The sequence below is a fragment of the Diabrotica undecimpunctata genome, chromosome 3 (genome assembly GCF_040954645.1).
Source record: "Diabrotica undecimpunctata isolate CICGRU chromosome 3, icDiaUnde3, whole genome shotgun sequence".
Lineage (NCBI taxonomy): Eukaryota > Metazoa > Arthropoda > Insecta > Coleoptera > Chrysomelidae > Diabrotica > Diabrotica undecimpunctata.
This window is the reverse complement of record NC_092805.1, coordinates 166,713,716-166,741,537: the sequence shown is the minus strand read 5'-3', so window position 1 is coordinate 166,741,537 and position 27,822 is coordinate 166,713,716. Positions and strand designations below refer to the sequence as shown.

At 33.4% G+C, this 27,822-nt stretch overlaps 3 protein-coding genes across 4 annotated transcripts in view; 2 read left to right on the top strand and 1 right to left on the bottom strand.

Moving 5' to 3' along the window:
* Positions 1 to 202: 202 nt before the first annotated feature.
* Positions 203 to 11,599, top strand: LOC140437768 (uncharacterized). 2 transcript variants are annotated; one of them, XM_072527483.1, is made up of 3 exons: positions 203 to 299; positions 881 to 940; positions 5,000 to 11,599. In XM_072527483.1, the coding sequence occupies exon 3, from the start codon at positions 5,024 to 5,026 to the stop codon at positions 6,509 to 6,511; it is 1,488 nt and encodes a 495-aa protein (XP_072383584.1). In that variant the 5' UTR covers positions 203 to 299; positions 881 to 940; positions 5,000 to 5,023; the 3' UTR covers positions 6,512 to 11,599. The 2 variants fall into 2 exon arrangements, with proteins under 2 accessions (XP_072383584.1, XP_072383583.1); XM_072527482.1 differs by lacking the exon at positions 203 to 299 and having other exon boundaries at positions 306 to 940.
* A 2,299-nt stretch (positions 11,600 to 13,898) lies between these two features.
* Ostgamma (oligosaccharide transferase gamma subunit) lies at positions 13,899 to 23,171 on the bottom strand. The gene is made up of 6 exons (XM_072527481.1): positions 22,994 to 23,171; positions 22,503 to 22,793; positions 22,267 to 22,407; positions 21,437 to 21,728; positions 20,502 to 20,667; positions 13,899 to 13,982 (listed from the first exon to the last, which is right to left on the bottom strand). The coding sequence occupies exons 1-6, from the start codon at positions 23,066 to 23,068 to the stop codon at positions 13,967 to 13,969; spliced, it is 981 nt and encodes a 326-aa protein (XP_072383582.1). The 5' UTR covers positions 23,069 to 23,171; the 3' UTR covers positions 13,899 to 13,966.
* Positions 23,172 to 23,290: 119 nt separating this feature from the next.
* LOC140437766 (phosphatidylinositol-binding clathrin assembly protein LAP-like) overlaps positions 23,291 to 27,822 on the top strand; it is a 57,541-nt gene continuing 53,009 nt past the window's right edge. Inside the window, exons 1-2 of the mRNA XM_072527479.1 lie at positions 23,291 to 24,638; positions 25,194 to 25,738. Coding sequence (XP_072383580.1) covers positions 23,605 to 24,638; positions 25,194 to 25,738 — 1,579 coding nt within the window. The 5' untranslated portion in view covers positions 23,291 to 23,604. The remainder of the gene's footprint in view (positions 24,639 to 25,193; positions 25,739 to 27,822) is intronic.

The following is a 27,822-nucleotide window of genomic DNA, read 5'->3' as shown; positions in this document are numbered from 1 at the left end:
TAAATCATAAAAGATATCAGAATCATAAAATAATGTAATAAAAATGTACTGTTTAAATATTTTAAAATCTTTCTCTTTGAGCATATACATTCTAAGAACATGGCAACACTGCAAACGCAATATCTCGTTCTATGAAAGGTTTTTTGACACTGTCAAAGAGGCAAAGAAGAAGAAGACATAGTGGTGGACGTATTACGTATTTGAAATGTCCAAACCAAAAAAAATAATAATATAACCGCAGTAAATTATTACAAAAGAACAAAGAACACCGTTAAAGAATCTTTTTTAGTATAGAATTCGGACGATTTTCACATTTGGTCCCATTGAAGATAGCTACAAAGGAGCTGTGAATTAAATTCACAAAACAAATTTTTGACGTTTGACTGTGTTGTCATGTCTTTATAATGTATATGTTGTAGGCTTCAATTACAAATAGAGAAGCTTTCAAAAATACATTTTTATTATATTATTATATGAATTATGCAATTTTTTATTTTTTTATATACAACACGAACGAATAAATACTCGTTTCTTCTCATATTAATTGCAGTTAATTATTACAACATTTTTTTGGCATTTGCCTTTGATAATAAGCTAATAGATTTGGCAATCCTCAAACCACCAGTTGCCAGATTGTTACAGATGGTCACCAGATGTCTGTGGAAAGTACCTGAATATTATTCTTATTATTCTTTAAAAGAATTTCTTTTTTACTGTTAGTTTGTTAACGTTCTATTGGATTTTTATTAATTATAAATCACATGCTATTTCCCGATTTATTAAAAAAACATGGCAACACAGTCAAGCGCCAACATTTCGTTCTATGAACTTGATTGACAGCTCAATTATAGCTATCTTCAATGGGACCAAATGTGAATTCTTTTAGCATTAAACTGTGCTATGGAATCTAAATATTCATCTCGTCATTTATTTCTTTAATGTAAGTAAAACAGTTTTATATTTGTTTCGTTTACAACTAATTATTATATTGTGTCGTCATATTATTTACGTTTCATTTTCGCTAAGATTTATTTTTATATACTCAATGTATCATTTAAGAGTTGCTTATGCTTAGGCTATGTTACTCCTATATGCCTGAAAACAATTCTTCATAGAATAAAGAGAAGTTTTATTTTTGAAAAATACACTTAAGAAATAAAAAGAGTTAGTTGTTTTTATGTCAAAAAAGTAATAAACGTTATAAAATAAATGCACTAATAGTTGACCTTATAAGAAAAAAAACATATTTTTAAGCGTCACAACAACTTAGTTGAACTTTACTAACAAAAAATACATATGTATATTCAGGTAGTCTAATTCTTTCTGAATATTCCACAAACAAATTATCGGAAAATTGCGATTTAAAATATTTGTTTATAAAATTTACAAAAAGTGTTAGTAATTGACGCAACAAAATGAAAAAAAAAACTAGAAGTTGACATACACAAGGGTTAGTAATTGACACTCAAATAGGTATTGAGAACTTAATTAATAATACGTAATTATAGTGTAATCAATTATTTAAATTTAACCATCTATATCCACTGAGTCTGGAAACTGATATTTTGTTCGTTCTCTTGAGGAAAGTATCTGAGGTTGTGGCATCCCTTTTATAATTTGATGAAATGTTACTACACTAATTCTAAAGTTTTACTATATCCATGTTGTTTTTCTATAACATATTTGCTTTGTTTCATTTCCTGCAGTTCCTACTCTTTCTTATCACCAACATTCCAGTAAGACAGAATTTCGGAAGCAATTCTCTAAAAATGATGGCACTATTCTTTCCTCTAGTAATTTTTTCAAAAGATGACAGAAGTGAATTTTGAAGTGGAAAACCGACGCACGGACCGCGTTAGTGGTCCCCGTTCTGGTTATCGAGAACCTGATGTACTTGTGTTCAGTTCCGGTGTAGTCTGGCAAAACCTTCCAGCCTCTTGCTTTCGCCGCTATTCCTTGTGTCGCCATGGTCACGTCGATGTACGTACCCGTACCTCTCCTAACAAAGGTAGGCTCCAGACCTGTGTTCAGTACCACTAGGTCTAGAGTACCCACCCAGTCAGTCAGTATCCTGCCGCGTACGTCGGTGATGGGAGATCCCCACTCCGCTGCTTTTGCGTTAAAATCTCCCAGCACTACGCATTCTCCTCCTGTGTTTCCCACTTCCAGCATGATCTCGTCCATCTTTATCTCGTACTCGCCCACCGTTACGTTTGGAGAAATATAACAGCAGACCAGCCCACCCCCTCCATCCGAACAACCACATATCCTTCTTTCGGCTTAATTTCGTACACTCGCAGCTTCCTATTGTAGATTCATACAGCAGCCCTCCCTGTCGTATCTACAAACCATCCTTTTCTCACCGCCGTTGGATTTGGCTCCGCCGTCACCATCACATCGATGTTCTTTTCTACTGCGGCAGCATCGGCAAGATCATGTGCTAATCTTGCTGTTCCCGTTGTCTTGTTTCCTGTGTTTGCCATTTCTAAGCCTTGGACTTCTTTCGCGCTCTCTTTCGTACTGTTTCCACTCGCGTACTCTTCTTGGGACTAGTCCTCAGTAATTCCTATTTTCAACCAGTCGGTTGAACTTTGGGCATATTCTTGAATTCGCCACATGCCAGGTCACGTCGCAGTTGAGGCATCTGGTTGTTTCTTCCTTTCATTCCAGCGTTATGTGACCCTCTTTGCCACATCGGAAGCAACATCCGCTGCTGTTGTCCCTTGCAGTGCCATGGGTATTTCTACCCTTGATTCTATTACTCGGCAGGATGTGTAGTCTACCTTTATACGTTTCATTTTCAAGATTTTTTCGGTCGCGTCTTCATCTACATCCATCATGACTCTCATCACCCCTCTTACTTCGCCTCTTGTCTCGGTCCAAATTTTTATTATGTCACAGGCCCGCTCTTTGCCAGCTGTTTCCTCAGTGGCCTTTTGGATCTCCTCCGTTGTATTGGGTGGGATTTCCTGTCCTAAGATTCTTCTCTTCACGATACCCCATTTTGCTACCGCCATCGACACTTATCGACATTTATCATCAGAGAGAAGTTTTTTCACTTCCTCCGCCATTTCCCGTCCTCCGCCCAACTCCAGTGGTATTCCTTGGTCTCTTGTCTGTCTGATCCTTTTTATGTCAATGTCCTTTCTTCCTGTCAATTTGTTTTTTACTTCTGTCATTAGATCCAAAAAGGATTTTTCTTTGGTTTTGCTAATGATTACGACTCCATTTTGTTCTTTGGGCTTGGTGTTGATGTTGGCCCACCTTCTTGTTGTTTTCTTACGTAGGAGCGTGATCGTCACATCCCTTCCTCTTGCAGCCCACTCCATAATTCTCCTCGATGTTTCAACTCCCAGTGCTGCCGGCGTGTGGATTCCCACGTTATTTCTTCCCACGTTTTTAGGAACTTCACCAGCAAAGGTTCTTCTTTTTTGTTTGGGAGAAGTTTGAATCCATACTTCTCCTTGTGGATCCACGTTCCATCTTTATGAGCAGACATCGTGACTCTCATAGTTCCCAGGCCACCCTCCTCGCCCACCTCCGCTGGAGCACCTGGTAGCTGCGGAAACATTGCTTTGGCCTTTTCCATGGCTTTGTTGTCCTCTTCATTCTTGGTTTCCTGCACGTTTTTAGGAACTTCACCGGCACAGATTCTTCCTTTTTGTTTGGGAGAAGTTTGAATCCATACTTCTTCGTGTGGATCCACGTTCCATCTTTATGAGCAGACATCGTGACTCTCATAGTTCCCAGGCCGCCCTCCTCGTCCACCTCCGCTGGAGCACCTGGTAGCTGCGGAAACATTGCTTTGGCCTTTCAGCAGACAAAGACTGCCACGTCTCTTGTTATTTCCGAGATATCTCCTTCTTTTACTATGGTCCTCGTGAAGACCTCCTCCGGCCAGTCTTCATTTAGAAACTCTATTGTTTCCTTGCATGTTGCGAGGATAGAGAAGGATAGACGGCGTCTATCCTTCTTTTAATAGCTTCTGGGTTCTCTAGATCCACTTGAACCCCCATCGCCCCTTGTCGCCATCTTCTTAACTTTCGAGGGTTCCATGTTAATCTGCACGCCTCTGGATGTCATGCACACAGACTTCCTTGGTGTCTCTTCTTCCTTATTTTCCTCCACTTTCTCGATATAATCGAGCATCCGATGTCTCAGGATGTCGACCTCCCTCTTTATGGATAGCCTTGTATTTGGCACCTTCCTCATGAGTTTTTCGAGTTCCGCTACGATGTCCTGGAGACACTCCAACTTTGATCTAGCTTTGTTGTTCAGTGGCTGTCCCTCTTCCTCCGAACTGGTCGTTTCTGTCCTGTTGCTTGGTTTTCTTTTTCTTGACCTCCACTTTTTCCATTCATCGTCAGAGCTGCTTCCGCTGTCCGAGCTGCTTGCTTCTTCTTCTTCCTTTCTTTCGTTTTCCTTCCTTAGAATCTCCTCCCTCATTTTATTTTTTCCGTCCTTCTGCCTGTTTTCTCCTTTCTCTTTCTCTTTTTTTCTTCCCTTTATTTCTTCCTGTCTCTTGGTTTGCTGTTTATCTCTTCCTTCCCTATCCTTTATGCTACTTCTGCTTGCGCTATTTCTAGCTCCAATTTCTTCCACTTCTCTTCTCCAGCTTTTATTCTCTCGAGTTTCATCCTTTTTTCCCACTTCCCCTCTTCTACTTTCTCCTTCATCCCCGCTGGTATTCTACTAGATCGGCCCGCCTTCACACGGGGGCATAATCACAACCTGATAACAGTGTTGTCGTTAAAACTTAATTATTATTTCTCAGAATTTAGTGTGTAGTACTACATTTTTGAATAGTTAACTATGATGGTTTTAATTGCATTGATATAATTTAAAAAGCTTATGATTTATGCTTAAAATGGAAATGGCAATTACTTTTGCACAGTGTCAATTACCAGTGCATTTATCTTAAAACATACCAATTATTGTTAAAAAAACAAGCTCAAATAAAAATATATCAGTTAAATATAACATTATTAATTTTTTTTAGAATTGATTAAACACAGCTCAGACAATGATTGTAGTTGGAGAAGAGGCTGAAGCCTTGGTATCAGCAATTAGAAATGGAATCGTTCATGAAATAGAATTAGCTTTCGTAAATGAAATTTATATTGAATATCGTGGAAATTACTATTGTGTTCTGAATTATGTTGCGCAATATGGTAAAGTTTCTATTCTCGCCTTATTACTAAAAAATAAGAAATTAATAAAACAGATAGACTTAGACACTTCCTTACCAATAGCTGCAGAGAATGGTCATACTGCTGTTGTGGAATTATTATTAAAAAATGGAGCAAATATTGATTCCATGAATGCAAGAGGTTTCACCCCTTTATTTCTAGCCGTTGACTGTTGCCATACAGAAGTAGTAAGCTTATTAATAAGAATGGGAGCAGATATTTCAGTAACAAACGATTTTCGAGATACTCTTTTACATCGAGCTGTAAGAAATAATTCCAAAGAAATAACTTTACTATTAATCGAAAATGGAGCTAACAAAGAAATAAGAAATAAAGATGGAGCAACCCCATTACTAATTGCAGTTGAATCTAACTATATAGATATTGTTAATATTTTGCTAGAAGCGGGACCAAATGTGAATGCATACGATGATTTTGGCAACACTTCTCTTCATGTGGCTTGTGAAAAAGGCGACCCGGGTACTGTGAAACTGTTACTAGATGCAGGTGCAGATATCAATATGAAAAATGATTCAGGCTGGACTCCTTTGATATATGCATGTTATTTTATTCCAAACGTCTTTGAAAGTTTGGTGGAAGTTGTGGAATTATTATTAAATCGAGGGGCAGATGTCACCCTCACCGATAACTTCAGAAACACAGTATTGCATATTTGTGTTAGAAATCCTAATAATAATACTCCCATTATAAGATTATTACTTGAACATGGAGCTTATGTGAATAGCAGAAATTCACAAGGATATGACGTTTTTGATTTGGCTTTTAAATTTGGAGGCAATGATTTCTCAAAGTTTTTAATTACATTTATTTTGTACTCAAATATCAACACACCTAAACCTGATCGTCACAATGGTGGGAACATTTCGAGATTCTGGGATGCATGCAAATCAGAATTAGAACTAATGGAGACGTGTAAAATAGCTGAGAGCAATATATCCTACAGGCAATTATTGCTAGAAAGAAATAATAATAAATTAGCAGCTTATCTCAGCAATCCGGACATAGTTAGTGAACTAGATACACTAGATTATATGCAGAAATATCCTACATACGCACAGTACATTACTGAAAAAATAAATAAAGGAGAGTTTAGACTACGCTTGTATTACGAAGCAGATAAAGTTATGAATCATATCAGTCCGCTTTTGCCGATAGTTACGAAAAAAATATATAATTATTTGTCGAATAGTGATTTAGCAAATTTAATTGGTTGGAACGAGTCTTACAACGAGTTTTACTCTGAATCTGCCCGTGTCAACCTGGAGAGATTCATGAAACAAAACGATGGCGAAACAAAATGAAAAATTACATTTTCTGACATCATAACAAATTTCTCTCATATTTTCCTTGGTCCACATTATAGACCAGGGAACTAATGAAAAAAGTACCCCGTTTGTGACACTGAACAGGCCAGGCAAACGACAGTTGTTTTGAGTAGTATGGAGCTATATAACAAGATATACACCTGTTTCCTGCAGTCGATTTTTTGGACTTAATTAATTATTAACAAATTAAGGTCAAAAAACGGTAAATTTTCGCTTTTTTCGTCTATCAGCAAAAAGTAAAGCGTTTGAAACAAATTTGAGAAGAGAAGAAACTTATAAGTCATATTCTATTTGTAAATGGTAGAAAGTATACAATAGAAGATTTAAAATATCTAGACCACACCGAAGAAGAGAAACGAAGCGAACATCGTACACAAAGTGAACCTAGCACCCCAATAACTTCTTTAGTCGAACGAGAAGTTGAAAGTCCACAACTACAAACACCAGTTATCCATAAAACTGGCGTGAAACTCAAACAACCGGTAAACCCATCATCTTAGGAAAAACACGGATACAAGAAATCACAACCACAACAGACTGAAATAAAATTAACATCAAATCAAAAACTAACACATCAAGGAACACCAAAAACAGGTAATTCTAACAAAGACAATACGGATCTCAATATCGCCAATAGAACCAGAAAAAATTCGAAAAGTTCAATCGTTACATAAATTATTAATTTCAGCTTAGTATTTTTGTACAGAAAAAATCAATAAATTAGGCTCAAATAAGATTTATATTTCTTTTTTTTTAAGTGTTCACTATTTTTGTATTTGCATGTACTTTTATTGTATATGTTATATTGTTTTTATCTAATTATTGTCTTTTAACTGTATATTGTTATATATTTAACTGGTACTAATAACATTCTCATTGGTACAATAGATTTAGCGTTTAGTTATCATTTATTGCTATATTACATTCTTTATAAATTATATATTCTTATTCGATATATTTAACTTAATTATAGTTTTGTCCATTTTTGTTTTTCTATTTTTTGCCTTTCTTTTAATTTAACTAAAAATTTTATATACACTATTTTATATACATTTTGATGACATTTTTGTTAAAATATCTTTATTAGAAATATTGAGAGAGAACTTGTGCAATTAATTGTATAATGGATGCTTATATAAGGGACATCAATTACATACCATTCGCAACTAAGGAGATCAATGATCTAAAAAACCTTAAACAATATTTACATGATGATCGCCTACATTTTAAGATACTGCATCAAAACATCAGGAGCCTATCTAAGAACATTGATGAATTTGAGGTAATAGTAAGGGAACTAGACTGTGATTTTGACTGTATTGTACTTACGGAAGCATTTAAAAATGACGGCAACGAGTGTCATAAACTTGATGGGTATCATACAGTTTATAATCAAGGAAATATAAATAGAAATGATGGAACAGTTATATATATAAACAATGATCTAGATTATTGCACAGAAATTGTAAACATAGGGGACCATAAAGTGATACAAACATGTATAATGTATAATAACGGAATAAGGATATTAATAACTTCGCTTTACCGTCCACCTTCAACAAATACTGAGTATTTCGTATCAAAACTAAATGAATACCTAGAGGAAACAAAAACGGCTTCAATATATTGTCATATTTTGTTAGGTGATATTAATATAAACATATTGGAAAATAATGAAATAACTAATGCTTACTTAAATAATTTTTCACAACATAACTTTGTTTCTATTATTAATAAACCAACAAGGCAAAAGAACTGCTTAGATCACATTTTTGTTAAATTTAAATCTGAACAGACAATAAATACTTGCAAAGCAGCTGTCCTAGATACTTGCATTACAGATCATAAAGCAATTTTAATCAGCATACCTGTAAACAGTATCAAATATTTAAAACAAAAAACTAGAGAAATAATTAATTATAAGACCCTAAAAATGGATATAAAAAATTTTGATTGGACTGAGTATTATAATATAAAAAATACGAATGACATAACAGAATATCTAATAAAGACATTAAATTACTATATAATTAAACATACTAAAACCATCAAAATAAAACATGCAAATGAAAAGAGAAAAAAATGGATTACAGCATTACTAGTCAAATCAATTAATAAAAAAAATAAACTGTATAAAGATCACATAAATCATCCAACAAATGAAGAAAAAAGGAAAGCTTACCTAGAGTACCGTAAACAATTGAACACACTTATTAAGGTGACAAAGAAAAATTACTTTATAAAAGAAATTATGAAAAATAATAAGTCTTCAAAAAATATGTGGAAAATAGTAAATAACTATAATAGTGAAAATGTTAATACTCAAAATATCAAAGAAATATTTATTGCAAATAACCAAAGTATTACCGACACAAATGAGATCGCCGAGGAATTTAACAAATATTTTTCAAAAGTTGGAGAAACATATGCTCAGAAGATAATAAAACCTCCTTCTCGACCACCAAAGAGAAACGTTACAATAAATTCCTTCTTTTTATTACCTGTGGATGAAAATGACGTTGTTCAGATTATAGCCTCATTAAAATCGAACAAAGCTCCAGGAATAGATGGTATTAAATCTGAAGTACTTAAAGAACTATCGCCAATACTAACTGGTCCCATTACTTATTTATTAAATCATGTATTTTCTAGCGGCAAATGGCCCGAACAACTTAAGCAAACAGTGGTGATTCCCATTCATAAGAAAGGCAATCCAAAATTAACAAATAATTACAGACCAATCTCACTAATCACTTCACTTTGCAAGATATTGGAAAAGGCTATAAAATATCAACTAGTATTATACTTAGAAAAATATAAGTTAATTTCAAACAAACAATATGGTTTTAGGGAGGGAGTATCCGCGGAAAATGCAATATCGTACCTATCTAACAAAATTTACAATTTAGTTGACAGCAGTACACCAACAGCTTGTGTATTCCTAGACCTGGCAAAGGCGTTCGATACGGTTAGTCACTCACAACTATTAGATACTTTAGCAGACATTGGTATAAGAGGAAACACATTTAACTTAATGGAAAGCTACTTAAAAAATCGATATCAAAGAGTGCGACTAGAAGGGAAATTGAGTAGTGCTAAAAGCATACATTTTGGTATACCACAAGGGACTGTACTAGGACCCATATTATTTATACTGTACATAAACAATATTCTTACTTACCGGACTGAAGGTGAGATATTAAGTTTTGCAGATGATACAGCAATTTTGTACTCTGCAGACACGTGGATGGAACTAAAGCGAAAAATGGAACATGACTTAGGAAGACTTATTGATATATTTAACCACAAACTTCTTACAGTAAATATGGATAAGACAGTTTATGTTCCATTTACAAGCTATAAGAGTGGTCTACCAGATTACAAATTTATAAAAATAAAAAATCTGAGTATTAATGCAGTGAGTAACACAAAATACCTTGGTGTTCAAATCGACTCGTATCTACGATGGGATATACACATAAACCAAACGTGTAAAACATTGAGATGTCTATTGTACAAAATGCGATATTTACGTAATATACTGGATATCCATCATCTGAAGGTTATTTACTATTCTTTGGTAGAATCGCGTCTACGTTACGGAATCCTTAGTTGGGGTGGAGTTGCAAATACATACCTCCACCAATTAGACATTATCCAGAGAAAAATATTAAAAATTATTTACAATAGACCTTCGAGATACCCTACTAATGATCTTTATACCGAAACTCAAATGTTAGATACAAGACAGTTATATATTCTTACAATAATCACCAATTTATACAAAAATAAACACTTACTCACACCATTAGGGCATACCTATCATACGAGAAATAGAGCACAGTCTTTTGTCAAATTAAATATTGCAAAGAAAACAGTTGGTAAACGAAATTTTGAGTATTTACAAGGAAGAATCTACAATTTGCTCCCTGAAATTTACAAAACATACCTAATCACTATAAACTCGCAAAAAATGATTAAGACATTGTTTACTAGGTATTTGAAACAAAATCATAGACAACTGTTCAGCCACCTTTTTGAGACCAATTAGGTCATAACTAACGTCAAATCAAGAATAGATTACGAAATCTTAAAAATTTATATATGCTATTATCTTGGTTGATTGCATGCATGAATTGTCTCTCTCTTGTTAATTAATTAATAAAAATTTTTTTGTTATTTTTTTTTTGTTTTATCTTAATATAGGTAATAATTATAACTAATAAAGTAGTAAAACTCGCCTTGTTGTAGGACCAATATAAATAAGCAATTTAAAAAATGGCCCATGCTCAACTTAATTGTTTTAATGGGCACTACTGTTTATTTACCTTGAACCAATTACAGAACTACAAAGTAAAAGTAATATTTTTAAAATTTTATTGTCATTTAATTATTTTATTGTAATATTATTAATTGTATATTTCATGGAAATAAACGTTATTATTATATAAAAACCTTCAAAATGGCCTTTTCTAAACGTTCCTATCCTTATTTGTTGCTTAGAAAGTTGCAAAATAAGTCAAAAATTTCGGTTTTTTATAAATGATACCAGAGGAAAAAAGCCGAATCATAATTGCAAACAGGTGTTATCATGATCTATCAAACTACTTATCTAACAAACGTCTGTCTCAAAAAACTCGTTTAAGACTGTAGAACACTGATAGTCCCCGTTCTCACATATGGATCAGAGGCGTGGACCCTGACCAAAATAGATGAATCATCTCTATCGATTTTTGAGAGAATGGTACTAGACAAGATATTCGGAGCGGTCTGTGAGAACGGAATATGGAGGCATATTCTTAAATTTTCTTGTCATTGTGTTTACTAACAAATCACAACCACTGGTTCAATATATAATAAATCAGTGCCAATTCTTGTCTATGCTGATGATATTAATATTGTTAGGAGAACGGAAAACGATGTACGAGAGGCGTGAGTAGTACTAAGACACGCGGATTATGTAAGCGTTAATGTAATGTTTAAAAAATTTTGTAATATAGTTTATAAAAATAAATGTATATGTAAAAAACAATGTATTTTAACAAAATATATTTTATTATTTCAGTCTTACTTTTAATATACTTACCTATTCCTAGTACATATTGTTATCTTTGGTTTACAATCTTGATTAAACTGTAAGCTATAAGATATTAATTACTCGCAGTTAATTATTCTTTCAATAATTGACAGGGAGAAATAAAAATTGAGGCAATAAACAATATAATTAATTTTTTTTTTAATTCTAGAATATTCACAATATATCTGCATATATATTCTTAATAAATAAAATTCACAACATTAATTTATATTACATTAGAATTATTATTCAATTTTAAAAAACGTAGATTACTTATTTTAATTCAATATAAAATATATGAAGCCCTCTCTCGAATCATTTGAAACGCAGCGGAAACTCCTGACCTAATCCTACGCCCGAAGGTTCCTATTGTAGAAATAGATAGCACTACACTCGCCTCACCGCAAATTTGCCAACCATGCCGCGTAGCACTCCTTCCAGTGGTTTCTTGCCTCCATGGGGTCATGTCGCATGTTTTCTTCTTCTTCCTTCTTGTATGTAGGCTTTAAAGCGTACATACTCTGTGTTGTTTCTAGTAGTCGTCTCGTTTTAGATGTGTCAGCTCTTGTCTCCGCCGTATATGTTAATATAGGTCTAATTGCTGCTTTATAGATTCTTGTTTTTGTGTCTTGTCTTAGGTGTTTGTTCTTCCAGATTGTGTCATTAAGAGATCCCGCCGCTTTACTTGCTTTTGCTTTGTTGTCGTACTTCCTCTTCAACATCTCCGTAACTAGTTATATCTATTCCCAGATACCTAAACCTTGCTTCCTGCTTTATTATTTTCCCATCAGTTTCGATTTTACATCGTAGTGAGTATTTAGATGTTGTCATACATTTGGTTTTCTCTGCTGATATTATCATATTGTATTTCTTGGCTGTTGTATTGAAGATATGTGTTAATCTTTGGAGCTCGTCTTCTGCCTCGGCGATTATTGCAGCGTCGTCTGCAAACATATTTGGATTTCTTTGTTTCCCATTCTATAACCATGATCTTTACGTACTGCTTGTATTATTTCGTCCATTATTATATTAAAGAGAAGTGGGCTTAACGAGTCACCCTGTCTGACTACGCTTTGTACTGGTATACACTGTTTTCCATTTTTCATTGCCTGTATTCGATTATGTAAGTAGATGTTTTCGATGGTTTGTATAATATTGATTGGTATGTGTCTTTTATACAGTAGGTGTAAGACGTCTTCGACTTGGATGCGATCGAAAGCCTTTGTCAGGTCTATAAAACATAGATATGCTGGTTTATTGTACTCGATGGCCTTTTCTGCGATTTGTCTTAGTACAAATACGGCGTCTAAGCAGGATCTTCCGGATCTCAATCCTTGTGTTTCATCTGATAAAGTTGTTAGTTTATTGATTTTGTTGGTTAGGACTTTGTGGTAAGCTTAAGTGCAGTGTTCAGTAGATTTATACCTCTATAATTGTTGGGGTCTTCTTTATCTCCTTTCTTGAACATTGGTACCATTATGCTGTTTCTCCATGCGCCTGGTATCTTGGAGTGCAATATTATTTTTTGTATAAGTTTTGTCATCTCTAGGGCTATACTTTCTCCTCCGTGTTTTAAAAGCTCGTTGGTTACTCCGTCTGGTCCTGACGACTTTCTATTTTTGAGTGAATTTATGGTTATCTCTACTTCCTGAAAACTGATTTCTATTTAGTTTCTTAATTCAGGTACGATATTGTGTTAATTATTCTTTTCCTCTCCTTTAAACAGTTCCGTCAGGTATCTTTCCCATTTGTTTGCTGGTATGTTATTGTATTCCTTTAATTCTGCCATTTCTTTCCGTTGGTTTCTTATGAATCTCCATATTTTTGTGTACCGTAGAAGTCGCCTTCCATCCTTTTTGTAAACTGTTCCCAGTGTTAATTTTTTGTTTTGTACTTCGTGTAGGCCTCTCGTTTCTCTTTTCAGCTGTATCTTCTGTGCTAGCCTCCTTTAGTGCATTTCTCTTGTAGAGTCGTTCCACAGCGATTCTACAGTGGTGATTTCCTGTAGAAAATGTTTTGATGCTATTTTCATTCTTATTTTTGTTAGTACTAGTTTGTGTTCACTCCCTGCGTCTGCTGAGTTTAAAGTTCATTAGAATCTGCTTTGGGTCGATTTTTCTATTAGTGACTATAAAATCAATCATATATTGCATGTTTTAATTATTATTTTTTAAGCAGATTTGTTTTTATTTTTTATTTTTTGAAGCGTACTATTAAAGTATATGACAATAATCTTTTTAACGTTGCAAGACAAATGGGCAATAAACAATAAAAAATATTACTAGACTGTTTTAACAAAACTTTATTCAATCTATAACATCATACAATGACATTTAAATTTCTTCTTTTTAAATTTATTTAAAAAGGAAGCTGAAACAAAAAATATAAATAATTATAAATTTAAATGGAAAGATATTAATTGTATATGATATTAGATAAACAGGGAAATATGCTAATACATTTCACTCCAATTAGTTGGGGCTTGGTTTCTATTTGGTGCTTGTTTTGTTCTGCTTGTTTTTCTACTATCCAAATTTTAAGAGTTTTTATTCTTAAATTCTATTATTGTTAAAACAACAACAACAATAATAATAAATTATTCTAATTCAGGATATAAATTGTGGGATTGTAAAAATGACAAGATACATCCACAGATATTATTTTTGATGTTGAATATAAAGGTAACTGATGATGTCAATGATAAGAGTAATAATCAAATAGTTTGGATCCAAAATGAATGAAGTTCTGAAAGCACTGAAGATGGAAGCAAGAAAAATGAGAGCTTAGATGAAAACGAAATAATTAAAATTAAAATAAAAAGTAATAAGAGGCCCCACATATATTAGAAGAGAAAGATAAGTTAAATTACCAGAATTTTTTAGTGAATATGAATTGTATCCAGCTTATTGCTTACTATCATTCAATGATGAATGAGATACATTTGAAGAAACACAGAATAATAAAAAGTGTAATAGCTCAATCAAGAACTTGGGTCATTAGAAAACCTAAACACAAGAACACCAGTTAATTTACCTAGTAACAAAAACAAAAGTACAGGAGGAGAATCCACTAAATCAATCTATGCACCTGTGGTAAGCATGAGCACAGTGAGAATGATGCTGACTCATGCACTTCAAAGAAATTGGAAAACTTATCTTGATGTCCACAACTTTCTTAAATGAAAAACTTAATTCGGAAATATATGTATATTTATTCTTCACAAGCAGTAATACTAAACAGGAAAGGTTTTAAAAATTAAATAGAGCATTATATGAATTAAAAGAATGGTCAAAATCATACTTCTAACAGAGAATAAATTTAAGATTAAAATACGATTTTTGTTTATATATTGAAGAAGACTGGGTGAAGTGAAGAACTTTTTAGGACTGAGAATATCAAGAGAAAGTGGTAATCTCATATTGGAAAAGCCCAAAATGACATCAAAGCTATTGAATTCATTTGATATAAGTGATGTAAAGGTGTTGCATCACTAATGGAAACAAATGTTCAGATTAACACTTTAGAAGTCATTGATTTTCTTTACGGGAAGCTGATAGTTAGTCTTAAGTACATAGCAACTACCTCTAAAGCTGAAATTCTGTTCGCAGGTTCATATCTCAGTAGAGTACTTGATAAACCGTCCCAACAAACTTGAAAAGCAGGAAAAAGAATACTGCACTATTTGAAAGAGATATAACATTTTTCATTGACATATAAAAGGAAACTGTTGGAACTGATTTGATACTCAGATTTAGATTAGGCATCGAATAAAATTGACAGAAAAAGTATTACAGGTTGTATTGTAATTTATTGTGGCAATCCAGTTTTGTGGTTATCCCAGAAACAAAACAGTTGCTCTTTCAACTGTAGAAGCCGAATACTACTTCAGCACTAGAATTTTGATAAATAATTTGAATACAAGAGCACATTTATCCATTCGTTTATCTTCCATGAAAGATATCATTGTGTCTTGTTTGCAGACAGTTGTTCGAAAACATATCCTGCACTCAATTATCTTACTTTGGTGTAGTAAATACACTCCGCGTCATAGAAAACGGGCCACCCCAAATATTTAAAATATTTTCGAAATTATTAGTTATTGCTACAAAATTAAGCATTTATTTTTTTGTATATTGAATCAATAACTCGTTTAATATAAAATTTCATCATTATCGTAAAACATCAATCGAAAATAAAAAATTTAAGAAAAATAGGAAATTTATTGAAAAAATCAACTTACAGTTTTTAAAACAACAATGAACTGTTTATTTAAAAAAAAAGCTGGTATCCATTTTCAGAAATGGGTATTGCCACCTCGATTCTGGATGACACTCCTCATTCGATTTGGCATGGAATTTATAACGTTTTGGATATCTCTTTGAGGAAAAGTGGCCCATTCATCAATGAGTGCCATCTGAAGCTCTACAGGTGTTGTTGGAGCAGGTATGCGACGCTTAACGCGACTTTTTAGCAGGCTCCATATATGCTCAATAGGATTGAAATCGGGGCTTTGAGCAGGCCAGTCTATTTTTGGAATACCAACCTCGTCAAGGTACTCCGTTACTATCCTTGCCGTGTGTGGTCTCGCATTATCCTGCATTAGCAGGAATTCGTTGCCAATAAATCCAGCATAGGGCATCACGTGATGTTGTAAGATTTCCGTTATGTACCTTACTGCTGTTAACGTACCTCTGTCGATCACGACGAGATCCGTATGCACATCAAAAGAAATCCCTGCCCAAAACATTACTGAACTACCACCAAAAGCAACCCGTGGTGCCAAGTGCAACCAGCGAAACGTTCTCCATCCCGTCTGTACACCTTACTGCGTCCATCTTTACCATAAATAGACATTCTACACTCATCCGTAAACAATACTTTTCTCCAATCGTCTGCTGTCCAATTGATGTGCTCACAGGCAAAATCGAGTCTTCGTCGTTTGTGAGCTGGGGAAAGTAAGGGCCCTGTTGCTGGACTGCAAGCTGTCAAACCTTGTTCCCTTATCTTCGCCGAATAGTAGAAAGGCTGATTGCTGGTCCTTGAGCTTGCTGTAAATGGCCTTGAAGTATTCTAGCGGTTTGGGTCTGATTCCGTAATGCGGCAAGAATGACGACTCGATCTTCCCTAGCGGTTGTTTTCCTATTTGGACTTGTACCAGGTCGTCGTTGGTGAGATCCTGTCACAATAAATCGTTGCTGGGTCCTTTGTGCAGTCGAACGACTAACATTCAATTGTCTTGCAACTTGTCTTTGACTTAATCCACTTCCCAGTAACGTAACAATTTCAACCGATTTTTGAAAATTCTCCATCGTTATTAACTCAAGACTACTTCACACTTTAAAACTCATTAGAACCCTTTACAATATCATACATTTCTCAAAACAATCGCTTCCTCGGAAATTGATCAAGTGTAAACAACTTTTTTTCAAAATTGTTTTGTTTTATAGGTTCTATGAATATCCTTAATCCAGTTACATGGTCGGTTTGCTTTCGCAACAACCCATTTAACTTAAATAACCCAAGACACATTAAAAATAAAATAATATTAATTCAATATACAAAAAAATAAACGCTTAATTTTGTAGCAATAAATAATAATTTCGAAAATATTTTAAATACTTGGGGTGGCCCGTTTTCTATGACGCGGAGTGTATATCAGAATATTAACCCATTAGCGCCTAACGGTACCATATGGGCTCGTTAGAAGGAGGTTTTTAAAACGTGAAGAATTTTTTATAGTGGGGACTCCGAAGCGGTTTGAGTGGTCAGACAAGTTTAGTACATGTCGATACATACCTAGGAGAGTTTGTGCGAACCAGTGGTAAAAGGTTTCGTTTGTTTTGGATATTTGAATACATGTGATAGTAATATTCGTGAAAAATATGGACATCAAATTTGTGTAAGTATTATTTAACTCTGAAAATATTATCTAGCTAATTGTATTTATACGTATATTATCAATAACATGTGAAGGAATGTTAGTATGTAAAAACTGTTTTTGTCTAAATTATTATGGCTATAAAATTTGCCTCTAAACATAGGTGTGCCCATATGGGCTCGTTAGGCGTTAATGCAATTTAAGAATAATGTGTTTTATTTTAGGGGAATTACGCTTCAAGAAGCTCTAGATATAGCTTATGATGAAGGAAATGCCGTAGATATATATATTGAGCCTCCTGATAGTAACATCTTAACTGATGAAGACTCTGCAGATGAAGATGAGAGTGGTTTAGCAGACAATTTGTCGGCAGGACAACTGAGTGCTCCAGCTGAGATTGTATTTGCGAACAAAGACAGACTGGGACTCAACCTTGATAATATTGATATTTTATCTGCATCAACTCATGTACATGTTCCAAATAAGGACAGTTATTCACTGAATATAGCCATCAAACCAGCAGTCACCAATTTTGTTGAAGGAGATTTGCAAACCGGTAGTCGTACATTTCCACCAGGGGACTACTCTAAATACCAATCGTTGAGCTGTTCAGAGATATTTGAATGTTTTTTCTCCGACGATTTGCTTCAAATAATTTTACATGAAACGGTAAACTATGCTTTATTTCAAAATTGTCCTAATCCTAATCTGACCATAGAAGAATTAAAAGTTTTTATTGGTATTCTGATCCTCAGTGGAATTAATGTTTTGCCATTGACAAGAAGTTATTGGGAAAACTCAGATGATATGAAAAATATTATGATATCAGAAGCCATGCGCCGTAATAGATTCTTGCAAATATGCAGACTTATTCATTTTGATGATAATAACAATGTAAACACCTCTGATAAAATGTACAAGCTTCGGCTAATTACAGACCACTTAAAATCAAGTTTTCTTAAACACTTTATACCTGAACCAAATCTTTCCTACGATATATCGATGATTCGGTATTTTGGTCGCCATGGATGTAAACAATTCATCCGTGGCAAACCAGTAAGATTTGGATACAAAGTTTGGTCGTTGAATACTCCGAATGGTTACTTGGTGAATTTTGAAGTATACCAAGGAAAAAATCCCAGATCAAATTCTAATTATGAATCAATTTTTGGAAAACCAACGGCTCCTCTACTGCAAATGATTGAGGAACTAAAGGAAAAAGGAAACTTTCCGTACAATTTTTTTTCGATAACTTGTTTACAAATCCAAATTTATTATGTACTCTAAAAGCTAATGGTTATACTGGAACCGGCACTATAAGGGAAAACCGCTTGCCAAAGGACTGCCCTCTTCCTTCAAAAAAGGAGGTTGAAAAACAAAGAAGAGGATACTTTTCATACATTTTAGACAGAGAAACGGGAATAGTGTATGTTAGATGGATGGACAATAATGTTGTCACCCTTGCTAGTATGAGTTATGGTATTGAGCCAGTGAAGGCAGTAGACAAGAAAATACTTCCCATACCAAGGCCAAATCTTATAGCGGAATACAATAAAAATATGGGCGGAACTGACCAAATGGACAACAACATATCTTGGTAAGTTTGTCTCTTTGTCTGCCTTTAGAATATAATTTTTTATCTGATTGTAGTTATCGCATTGGTATTAGATCAAAGAAATGGTACTGGCCCATATTTACTTATCTAATTGATGCTGCATTACAGAATGCATGGATTTTGTACAGAAAAAGTGGCCGAAAAATTAGTCAACTAGATTTTAGACGAAGTATTTACCAGGTAAATAAACAGGTAGAAGGAAGCTATTCAGTAGTACTCTTGTGTTTCTTTTCTTTATTTCAGACGTATTTAACAAGATACAGGGTACAACCGAAAGCTACTGGACGAGCACCGAAAGCAGCAGCGAGTGATTTTCGAGTTAGCAATGATATTAGATATGATGGAATGCATCATTACATTATTACAGTCCCCGAAGGTAAAAGGCGAAGATGTAGGGGTGACAATTGCAATAGTAGGGGACGAACAATGTGCTGCAAATGCAATATTGGACTTTGTATAGATTGTTTTCGAATGTTTCATAATCAATAGTTAATTTTTATAAAAATAATTTTTTTTTGTGTATAATATAGGTTGCGCCTAACGAGCCCATATGGGAACAGCTATTTTAAAGCATCTTGTTGTTCCTAATAAAAAAATATGGTCAAAAGTATGTTGTAGGGTCTTATTTTAGTCATTATTATTGTAAATTTCTAAAATTTTAAGAAATTTTTTTTTCTCGGCGTTAATGGGTTAATACTAAACTAAAAGTCTCCACATTGTCTATAAATTAGTGCTTGTGATTAAATGCTATTAACAAGCTTAATAACATAACATCAACTGCATGTTTCATGTCTAGGGCAGATTTACACAGAGCTCTTGATTGCCTGTCATAGTCAGTGCGCTAACAGTAGTAATGATGCAAATATTGTTACTAACCAGAAACAAAAAAGTATATAATAAGAAACGTTAAGTAGATTTTTTTTACGATTATTCTGTTAATTTACAGAAAATAGAGTTCCATACGAATTTGTTGTAGAACTCGTAAGGACTTCATTGACTTATTTATTTTATTTAATTAATAAATCCATCAAAATCTGACTAATTGGTGCTAACCAAAGATATCAATACAAAAACAAATGTTTATGTATTAAGCAACGAAAAAAAAAAAAAGATTCCTTTAGATTTTTATTAAGACTATACTGAAAATTTCTTTTACCTTTCTGTACTCTTTAGTGCCATGTCCTTTTAACATTTCTTTGTTTATATATTGTTAATAATGACTTTGACATTACGTTTTCTTGCATTGTAATATTTGTTATTAAATGTATATTCCTTTATATTCTCTAGCTGTGATCTTCTGTACAAAATATTTTTTTATCTGAACTGGTTATTGTTTTTTTTTATATTTGTAAATATTTATAAAGATATAAAATTGTTTAATTATAGGAATATTTACCTGTAAGGGTAACCTTGAGTTTTTGTTCTAAATACAGACAACAATAGAGAGAAGAAAACTGATAGCAGTACTAAACCAGATACAGCAAAGATTTTACGCTTTTTTGGGTCACCTTTGCCTCTTGCTGATTCGGTCAGCAGAATCATTCCCAGCACAACAGCTCCATCTGTGATTATGTTAAGGAAAATTAATCTAAAAGCTGGTGATAAAAATATTTTATACAAAATAAGATTGTCATCATCATCAGTTGGCGCTACTGCCCTTTGTAAGCCCTGGCCTGCCTCAAAACATTTTTCCATCCTTCCCTGTTGAACGTATGAATTTTCCATCCCCTTACTCCAATTCTTCCTTAAATTGTCCAGATACCTGAGTTTAGGTCGCCCCTTCTTCTCCCCACTGGCTTATTTAGCAAGGTTATTTTAGAAGGATTAATTTCATCCATCTCCATAGCATGGCCCAACATGTTATGGTGGGCCATGTTATGCGGATATTCTACCAATTCTACCAATCCTTTTGGTATTCCAAATTTGAGTATAGCCGTATATAATAGGAGTCTGTCAACAGTATTGTACTCTGCCTTAAAATCTACCAAGATTAATGACAGTCTATGACATACTCTGTCGATTTTTTAATAGTTGTCTGATGGATGATATGTGATCAATGGAAGATCTGTTTTTCAAAAAGCCTCTTTGGTATGATCCTATTATATTGTCAGTATACTGCGCCAATTGTTCGTTGAGTATCAGGGACAAAATTTTGTATACCATATTAAGAAAGGTAATCCCTCTAAAGTTGGAACAGTCAAGCATGTTTCCTTTTTTGTGTATATAACCTAAAAGGGACCAAAATAAGATTGTAGTTATATATAATTAAATATTCTATATGTCCTCTCCTTGGTGGTTTGATTTTTTTGTAAAATAATTAAAAAAGGATACTCAAAAACATAACAATGTATGTCTCAAACACAAATTGTCCTTGAGATGATCCGTGTATGTAGGCAATTTGACCATTGCCAGTTTTGTGTATGAACGGGGGTCCTCTAATGTGGTTCCACATTTGTCCTGAAGTCATAGCGAAACAGAAGAAGAGAGCTCCTAGTCCCCACATAGTCTTGTTGTACAAAAACTCTAGGTTGTTCCTGCGCAGGTACAAGAATGCAGCAACAATAGCAAAAAGAATAATCAGTGCAAAGGTTCCGGAGTAGTTGGGAGGTCTGAATACTCTGATCTGAAACAAAAAAGTGAATAAAGAGATATAATGTTTAATATTAAAAAGATTAATAAAAATGAAAACACTAGTTTCTGTGTATGAAGGTAGTTTCAGTACATCTGAAATCCAATTTATGTTAACATTTCAACCAAAACCGCAATTGGATGAATGTACACAATTGCCACAGTTATAATTAATTTAAATTGTTTTTGAGTTTATTCTACTAAATGCTACACTAAATAATTATGCCAGAATTAATAATTGAAGTTTGAATACAGAAAATAAATGAGGATAGATTATATCACCTTAGAGTTAACTTCGATATTTTGCGGTGGGTTAATTTATTGATTCAGATAAACTAAATTACAAAGCTATTGCACAGAAATTTTGCTACAATACATAAACGCTTAAAGATCATTCTAGAAAAAGACAAACGAGTTTTTAAAACAAATACATAGTTATCACATTTATCTTCTAGTTTTAAATTTTGTAGTGTTTTTGTCAAATAAAGTAATAAGGTAAATGTATTAAAGAAGCAACATAAAGATACACTTACCTGATTATCAGTTCTTTCTGCTATCCATTTAGCAATGGTTTCTGCACCAAAACCAATCCTTTGAATATCCATGGTATCTGCATTCTTTGGTTTTCCTTTAGGTGGGAAGTGAATAAATACTGGGGCAGTATTCAGTCTTAACTTAAAATGACAGATTATTATGTCTCAATATAAAAGATATTTTGGAAAAAACTTTAGAGAAACTTACTAGTGGTAATCTAACAGAAGGTACTTACCATCTGAAACACATCTGATCCTTCATCAAAATCAACAACAGCAAAGAATAATTTATTCGAATAACTCTGTGAGTATCTATAGGAGTTTGCCACAATGGCAAACTCTTCGCTAGCATGTCTACACACTTGGCATTGCCTTTGAGGAGCCATTGCTGTGAACATGATGATTACTGAATAGTTCCTTGGTGAGGCTTTTACAAAGTCTCTAAACTTATTGGCATTAAATCTCAACACTGGTCGTTTATTAGCCATGTCCGTTAGTTGTTGGACGCGCTCAGCCATCGTATGGGGCTAAAAAATACCCACAATAGATTAGATAAAAATCATTTAAAATAATTAACTTAAATATTACTCCTACTTAGTCATAAATGGGTTTAAGATTATACAAGCTACATTCCACGTTTGAGGTATAATATAATATTTCATATATTACTTTTTTAACCACAGATTCCAATTTTAACTTAGCAATTAAAAAGGAGTATTTTCATTACCTGTCTCTTTTGCTGGCCATAAACATTAACAATAGCGACTAAATTTAAAAATAATAATAAATATAAGTATTTCATCTTTATTTCTTTAATTTCCGAAAGACCGAAAATATACCTCTTCAAATTCTAACCATTCACCTACGGCCAACACATCACTAAGGTCACGTCAAGATAAATATTCAACCATTTGTCGATAAACTGGCACCAGCCCTCATCTGTCACTGTCATTTTCTATTATTTATGTTTTTCTTCAAATGTTCTGACGGCTTTTACTATTGAGAAAACCATCACTTCGGCTATATTTTTGTTTGCACTATTCATGTGATAACAGTCGAAAATAATATTTAACATAAGATCGTTAGAATATTGATAATAAACAATAAAACTTTTTAAAAATATTTTATGTGGTTTATCTTAAAACATAATCAACCTTGACATATTTTCTATTCTTAAGGTTGAATGCACTGCTAGTTTTGAATTTTGTTTTATTGATCGCTGTCACCGGTCTCACTTCTTACTTCATACATGATCGACCTAGTGTAAATTTTTTGAGTGATTATTTTTAGAGTTTCAAAAAAATATCGTGAATATAGTGCAATATTTATATAGAGAAAATGGCGGGGCAAACAATTAATGATCGTCTTTTAGCAGCAAAACATAGTTTAGCGGGTCAGGGTCTTGCAAAGTCAGTATGTAAAGCTACAACTGAAGAAATGTTAGGACCTAAGAAAAAACATTTGGACTATCTAATCCATTGTACTAATGAACCCAATGTATCTATACCGCAAATGGCTAATTTATTGATAGAGAGATCACAGAATACAAGTTGGATAGTTGTGTATAAGGCTTTGATTACAACACATCATATTATGTGCTATGGCAATGAAAGATTTACTCAATATTTAGCATCAAGCAATGTTTCCTTCCAACTTTCAAATTTTGTTGACAAAACAGGTGTTCAAAGTGCTGTAGGAGCACGAACTGGCTATGATATGTCACCATTTATTAGAAGGTATGCTAAATATTTAAATGAAAAAGCTTTATCATATAGATCAGTTGCTTTTGATTTTTGTAAAGTAAAAAGAGGGAAGGAAGAGGGTACTCTAAGAACAATGAATACAGAAAATCTCTTAAAAACCCTGCCTATTTTACAAAATCAATTAGATGCTCTTCTTGAATTTGACTGTACAGCTAATGATCTCACTAATGGAGTAATAAACATGTGTTTCATGTTACTGTTTCGTGATCTCATCAGACTTTTTGCCTGTTATAATGATGGAGTAATCAATTTACTAGAAAAATATTTTGAAATGAATAAAAAACAATGTAGAGAAGCTTTAGATTTGTACAAAAAGTTTTTGATAAGGATGGACAGAGTTGCTGAGTTTCTTAAAGTAGCTGAAAATATAGGAATTGACAAAGGTGATATTCCAGACCTTACCAGAGCTCCAAATAGTCTTTTAGATGCTCTGGAACAACACTTAGCATCATTGGAAGGAAATACACCAACAGCTGCCACAACACAAAAGAATGTCAAGTCTGGTGTGTCTGCATTGTCAAACACAAGCAATGCCTTTGGTACTGCAGTTGATGACTCATTTAAGCAAGCTGCAGTGGCTGAAGAGGAGGCGGCATTGAATCATTATAGGTAAGTTGATGTTATATTGTAATCTGTCCAAATAAAAAAAATACTGTATGGAGTGTCTTAAAATACACATTAATATAATATATACAGAGTATTGTTAATTATAACCTTTGTGACTACCAAATTTGCATAATTATGATTACATTTTTATGACTACTTTTAACCATGGAAACTAGTTTCTAACACCATTTATTATTAACTATGCTCTCCAGATATTCATTTTGGTTTAGAATTTTTGTATTATGTATATTAGAGTTTCTAATGGTTATGATTATTTTTTAAGCAAACAATTTTTACCTAGGCCATTTTAAAAATAAAACAATTTAAAATCCATTTAAAGTGTGTTCAATACTCTGCTTGTTGAATACAAATCGAGAAAACTGTATTACTGGGCTGAGATAACGGTAATATTATTAATGTAGGTAATGTAAAATAAACAATTTTTTTGTAATTATTATATTAGGGACTTTAATTGAAAACAGCTCAAGAAGAGATGAGCAAAAAATGTTCGCAGATAATACTTTGAAAAGCAATATCATACTAGACTTTATTTTACAGAGCATCTGTAGGCTCTCCATCTGCAGCAAGTACAAACCCCTTCCTTAGTGATGAACCAACAGTAACTGGTGAACCAATCTTGGACCTCTTCTCCAGTGGTTCTGCTCCAGAGGCTGCTAGGCCGGCTCAAGCTTCCAATGCCCTTGATGATCTCCTTTCCCTTGGTGGTAATCCTTTTGCTGACTTTTCTGCAGCCCCTGTAGCAACAACAGCAGCACCCCTTGGCCAAGATGCTTTTGGATCAACTACCACAACTACTGACAATAACATGTGGGGTACCAATGGTTTTGGTGGGAACAATCTATTTCAAGCACAGCCTATTCAAGCTCAGCCTTTCGGAAATGCCAATGATCTTAGTGGGTTGTTCAATACAAATGAGCCATCAGTGTTTGATCCTTTAGGTGACACTAAAACCATGAGTGCCCAAATCATACAGCAGCAACCAGTTGCAGCTCAGCCTCCAAAAGTTGCACCTGCGAAGCTGCTTACTGGAGATTTGGAGTCCAGTTTAACATCATTAGTGGACAATTTAACAATGGATTCTGGTAAGATCTTATGATAAAATAATTATATGTTTTGTAGTTTCAATTTCAACTGTGCTAGTTGTGCCAGAAATTGTGATTAAAATTTGATAGTGCATTGGATAATGCCTCTTTAGTTGTTGCAGTTATGTTATTGGGCTTAGGTGGTTTATGAATTTGTATTTTGACATATCGATGGCCTGGTTCCAAAAGTGGCTAACTTCAAAATCGTTGTCTTCAATTAAACGGAATTTTAAGTTTAACCCTGTAGATCAAATCAGGTCTTTCAAATCGAATTATTGTTTCTCTATAAAATATTAGGTAGGGTTACTGACAAATACTTTAGATATAAGAATAATAAATAGTTCTTTAAATTATTAGCCTGGGGAGGGTCATAATAAAATGCACATAGCTACATTTGGAACTTAACTTTATTTTAAATTGAAAAATGAATACTGGTTATCTACAATATTACAACTACAGTAAAATTTATAAAAATAAGTAATAAATAAACAACGGTGCAAACTTCTTCTAAAATAAATATTTAAAAAAAATCTTGCTTTTCCTGGTTATTTCTATCGGGTAATATCGTCTCGTCCTCAATATTTGGATCTCCAATTAAGTCTCTATAAAAGGCTCTGCAATTGTTGGGAAAATTTGCGGCACTACTGATTTATTTTAGGATTTGAAGTTTTGCAGCCAATATTTTTCTTTTTTCTTCAAACAAAGGCTTTAAACAATTTTCTACAGTGGATGTAACTGTTCGTGTAACTAACGTGTTCAATTTTGGATCTAAGTAAAATCTTTTTGAGTCTTTGCGGCAATAATGAGATTCCATAGTGGGAAACTTTTTTATGTTCTTTCAAAAATTTCAAAAAATATTAGTGATTCATCAGATATTTTTGAAATTTTTGTACTTTTATCATGTTCAGTAATAGTACTATTGGGGAAACGTTTTTAATTGCAAAATTTAGTGCTCCTTTTTTTTATGACTAGAGTTTGTAAAAACATCGTCCTACATACTCTTTGACGAATATTTTCAATAATAAAATGAAAGTTTAAAGTTCTTGATCGTCTTGAATTTTCCTCTGTTACGATCCTTCTTTTGCAATCTCCAACTTCTACTAAACTATTTATAAAATCACGTTGTCTATCAATTTTTCCAAGTTTCCAGTAAGATTTAAAAATAAGAAGTCGCTGTTCTATGTCGATGTCTAGTCGATGTATACATTACCTACAATTATCATTGCAAGGTTTACCCATTGATTTTTGTAACGTTACCCTTGCTAGTAACATACGGGTTTCCACAGTTTTTTTCAATTTTGCGAATTTTTTTTTTTCAAAGTTTTGGTTGTCTTCGTTTTGGGGTTTTTCGTTCGCTGTAAATATTGGTCTCAATCGCTTGGGAATTAGAAATAATTTCGTTGATATTCTCAATATTACTATTTTCATCATTTAGGATGTCGTCACTTCCTAAAATATTGACAGGTATTTTAGTTTTATTTCTTAACTAAACAATATATTACCTAACCGAAAATGAGTTCTGCGTATTCTCATTGTTAGGTATGTAATCCTTATCACGGTCAGAGTAGTCAGAATCAGTTACCTCCTTCCTCGGTTGTTCTTTACGTTGTTCTAGAACAACAAAAGTATTAATAGTTAATGCTGAATACCCATTTTCACCATAGACAATCAAAAAATTATTCAAAATAGTTTAAAAACCATTTACGGCACTTTTTCTTTTCTTTGAATTAGAATTTTTTACTGTAGCATGGTAAATTATTTTAAATTTTGATGTTCGTATTCAGTTCATTGTTCCCTATATTTCCCTATGTGTTTCTTTATTTAAATTTGCTAAGGGAACATAAAAGGTACGCCGCTGTAGAAATGTATCGTAAAATAAAACGGTTTCAACTTATTTTGAAAAATTTTTCATTCTAATTACGTGTGTTATTACTCATAAAAATTTTAAATAGTATTTATAGTATTCTTAATATCAATTACTTACCTTCAGCATGATGGACAATTGCATCGACGTAAATTGACCGATTTGGAACAAAAGTTTCATTATTACTTAAATCCGCTTTTAGTCTTAAATTTAATATTTT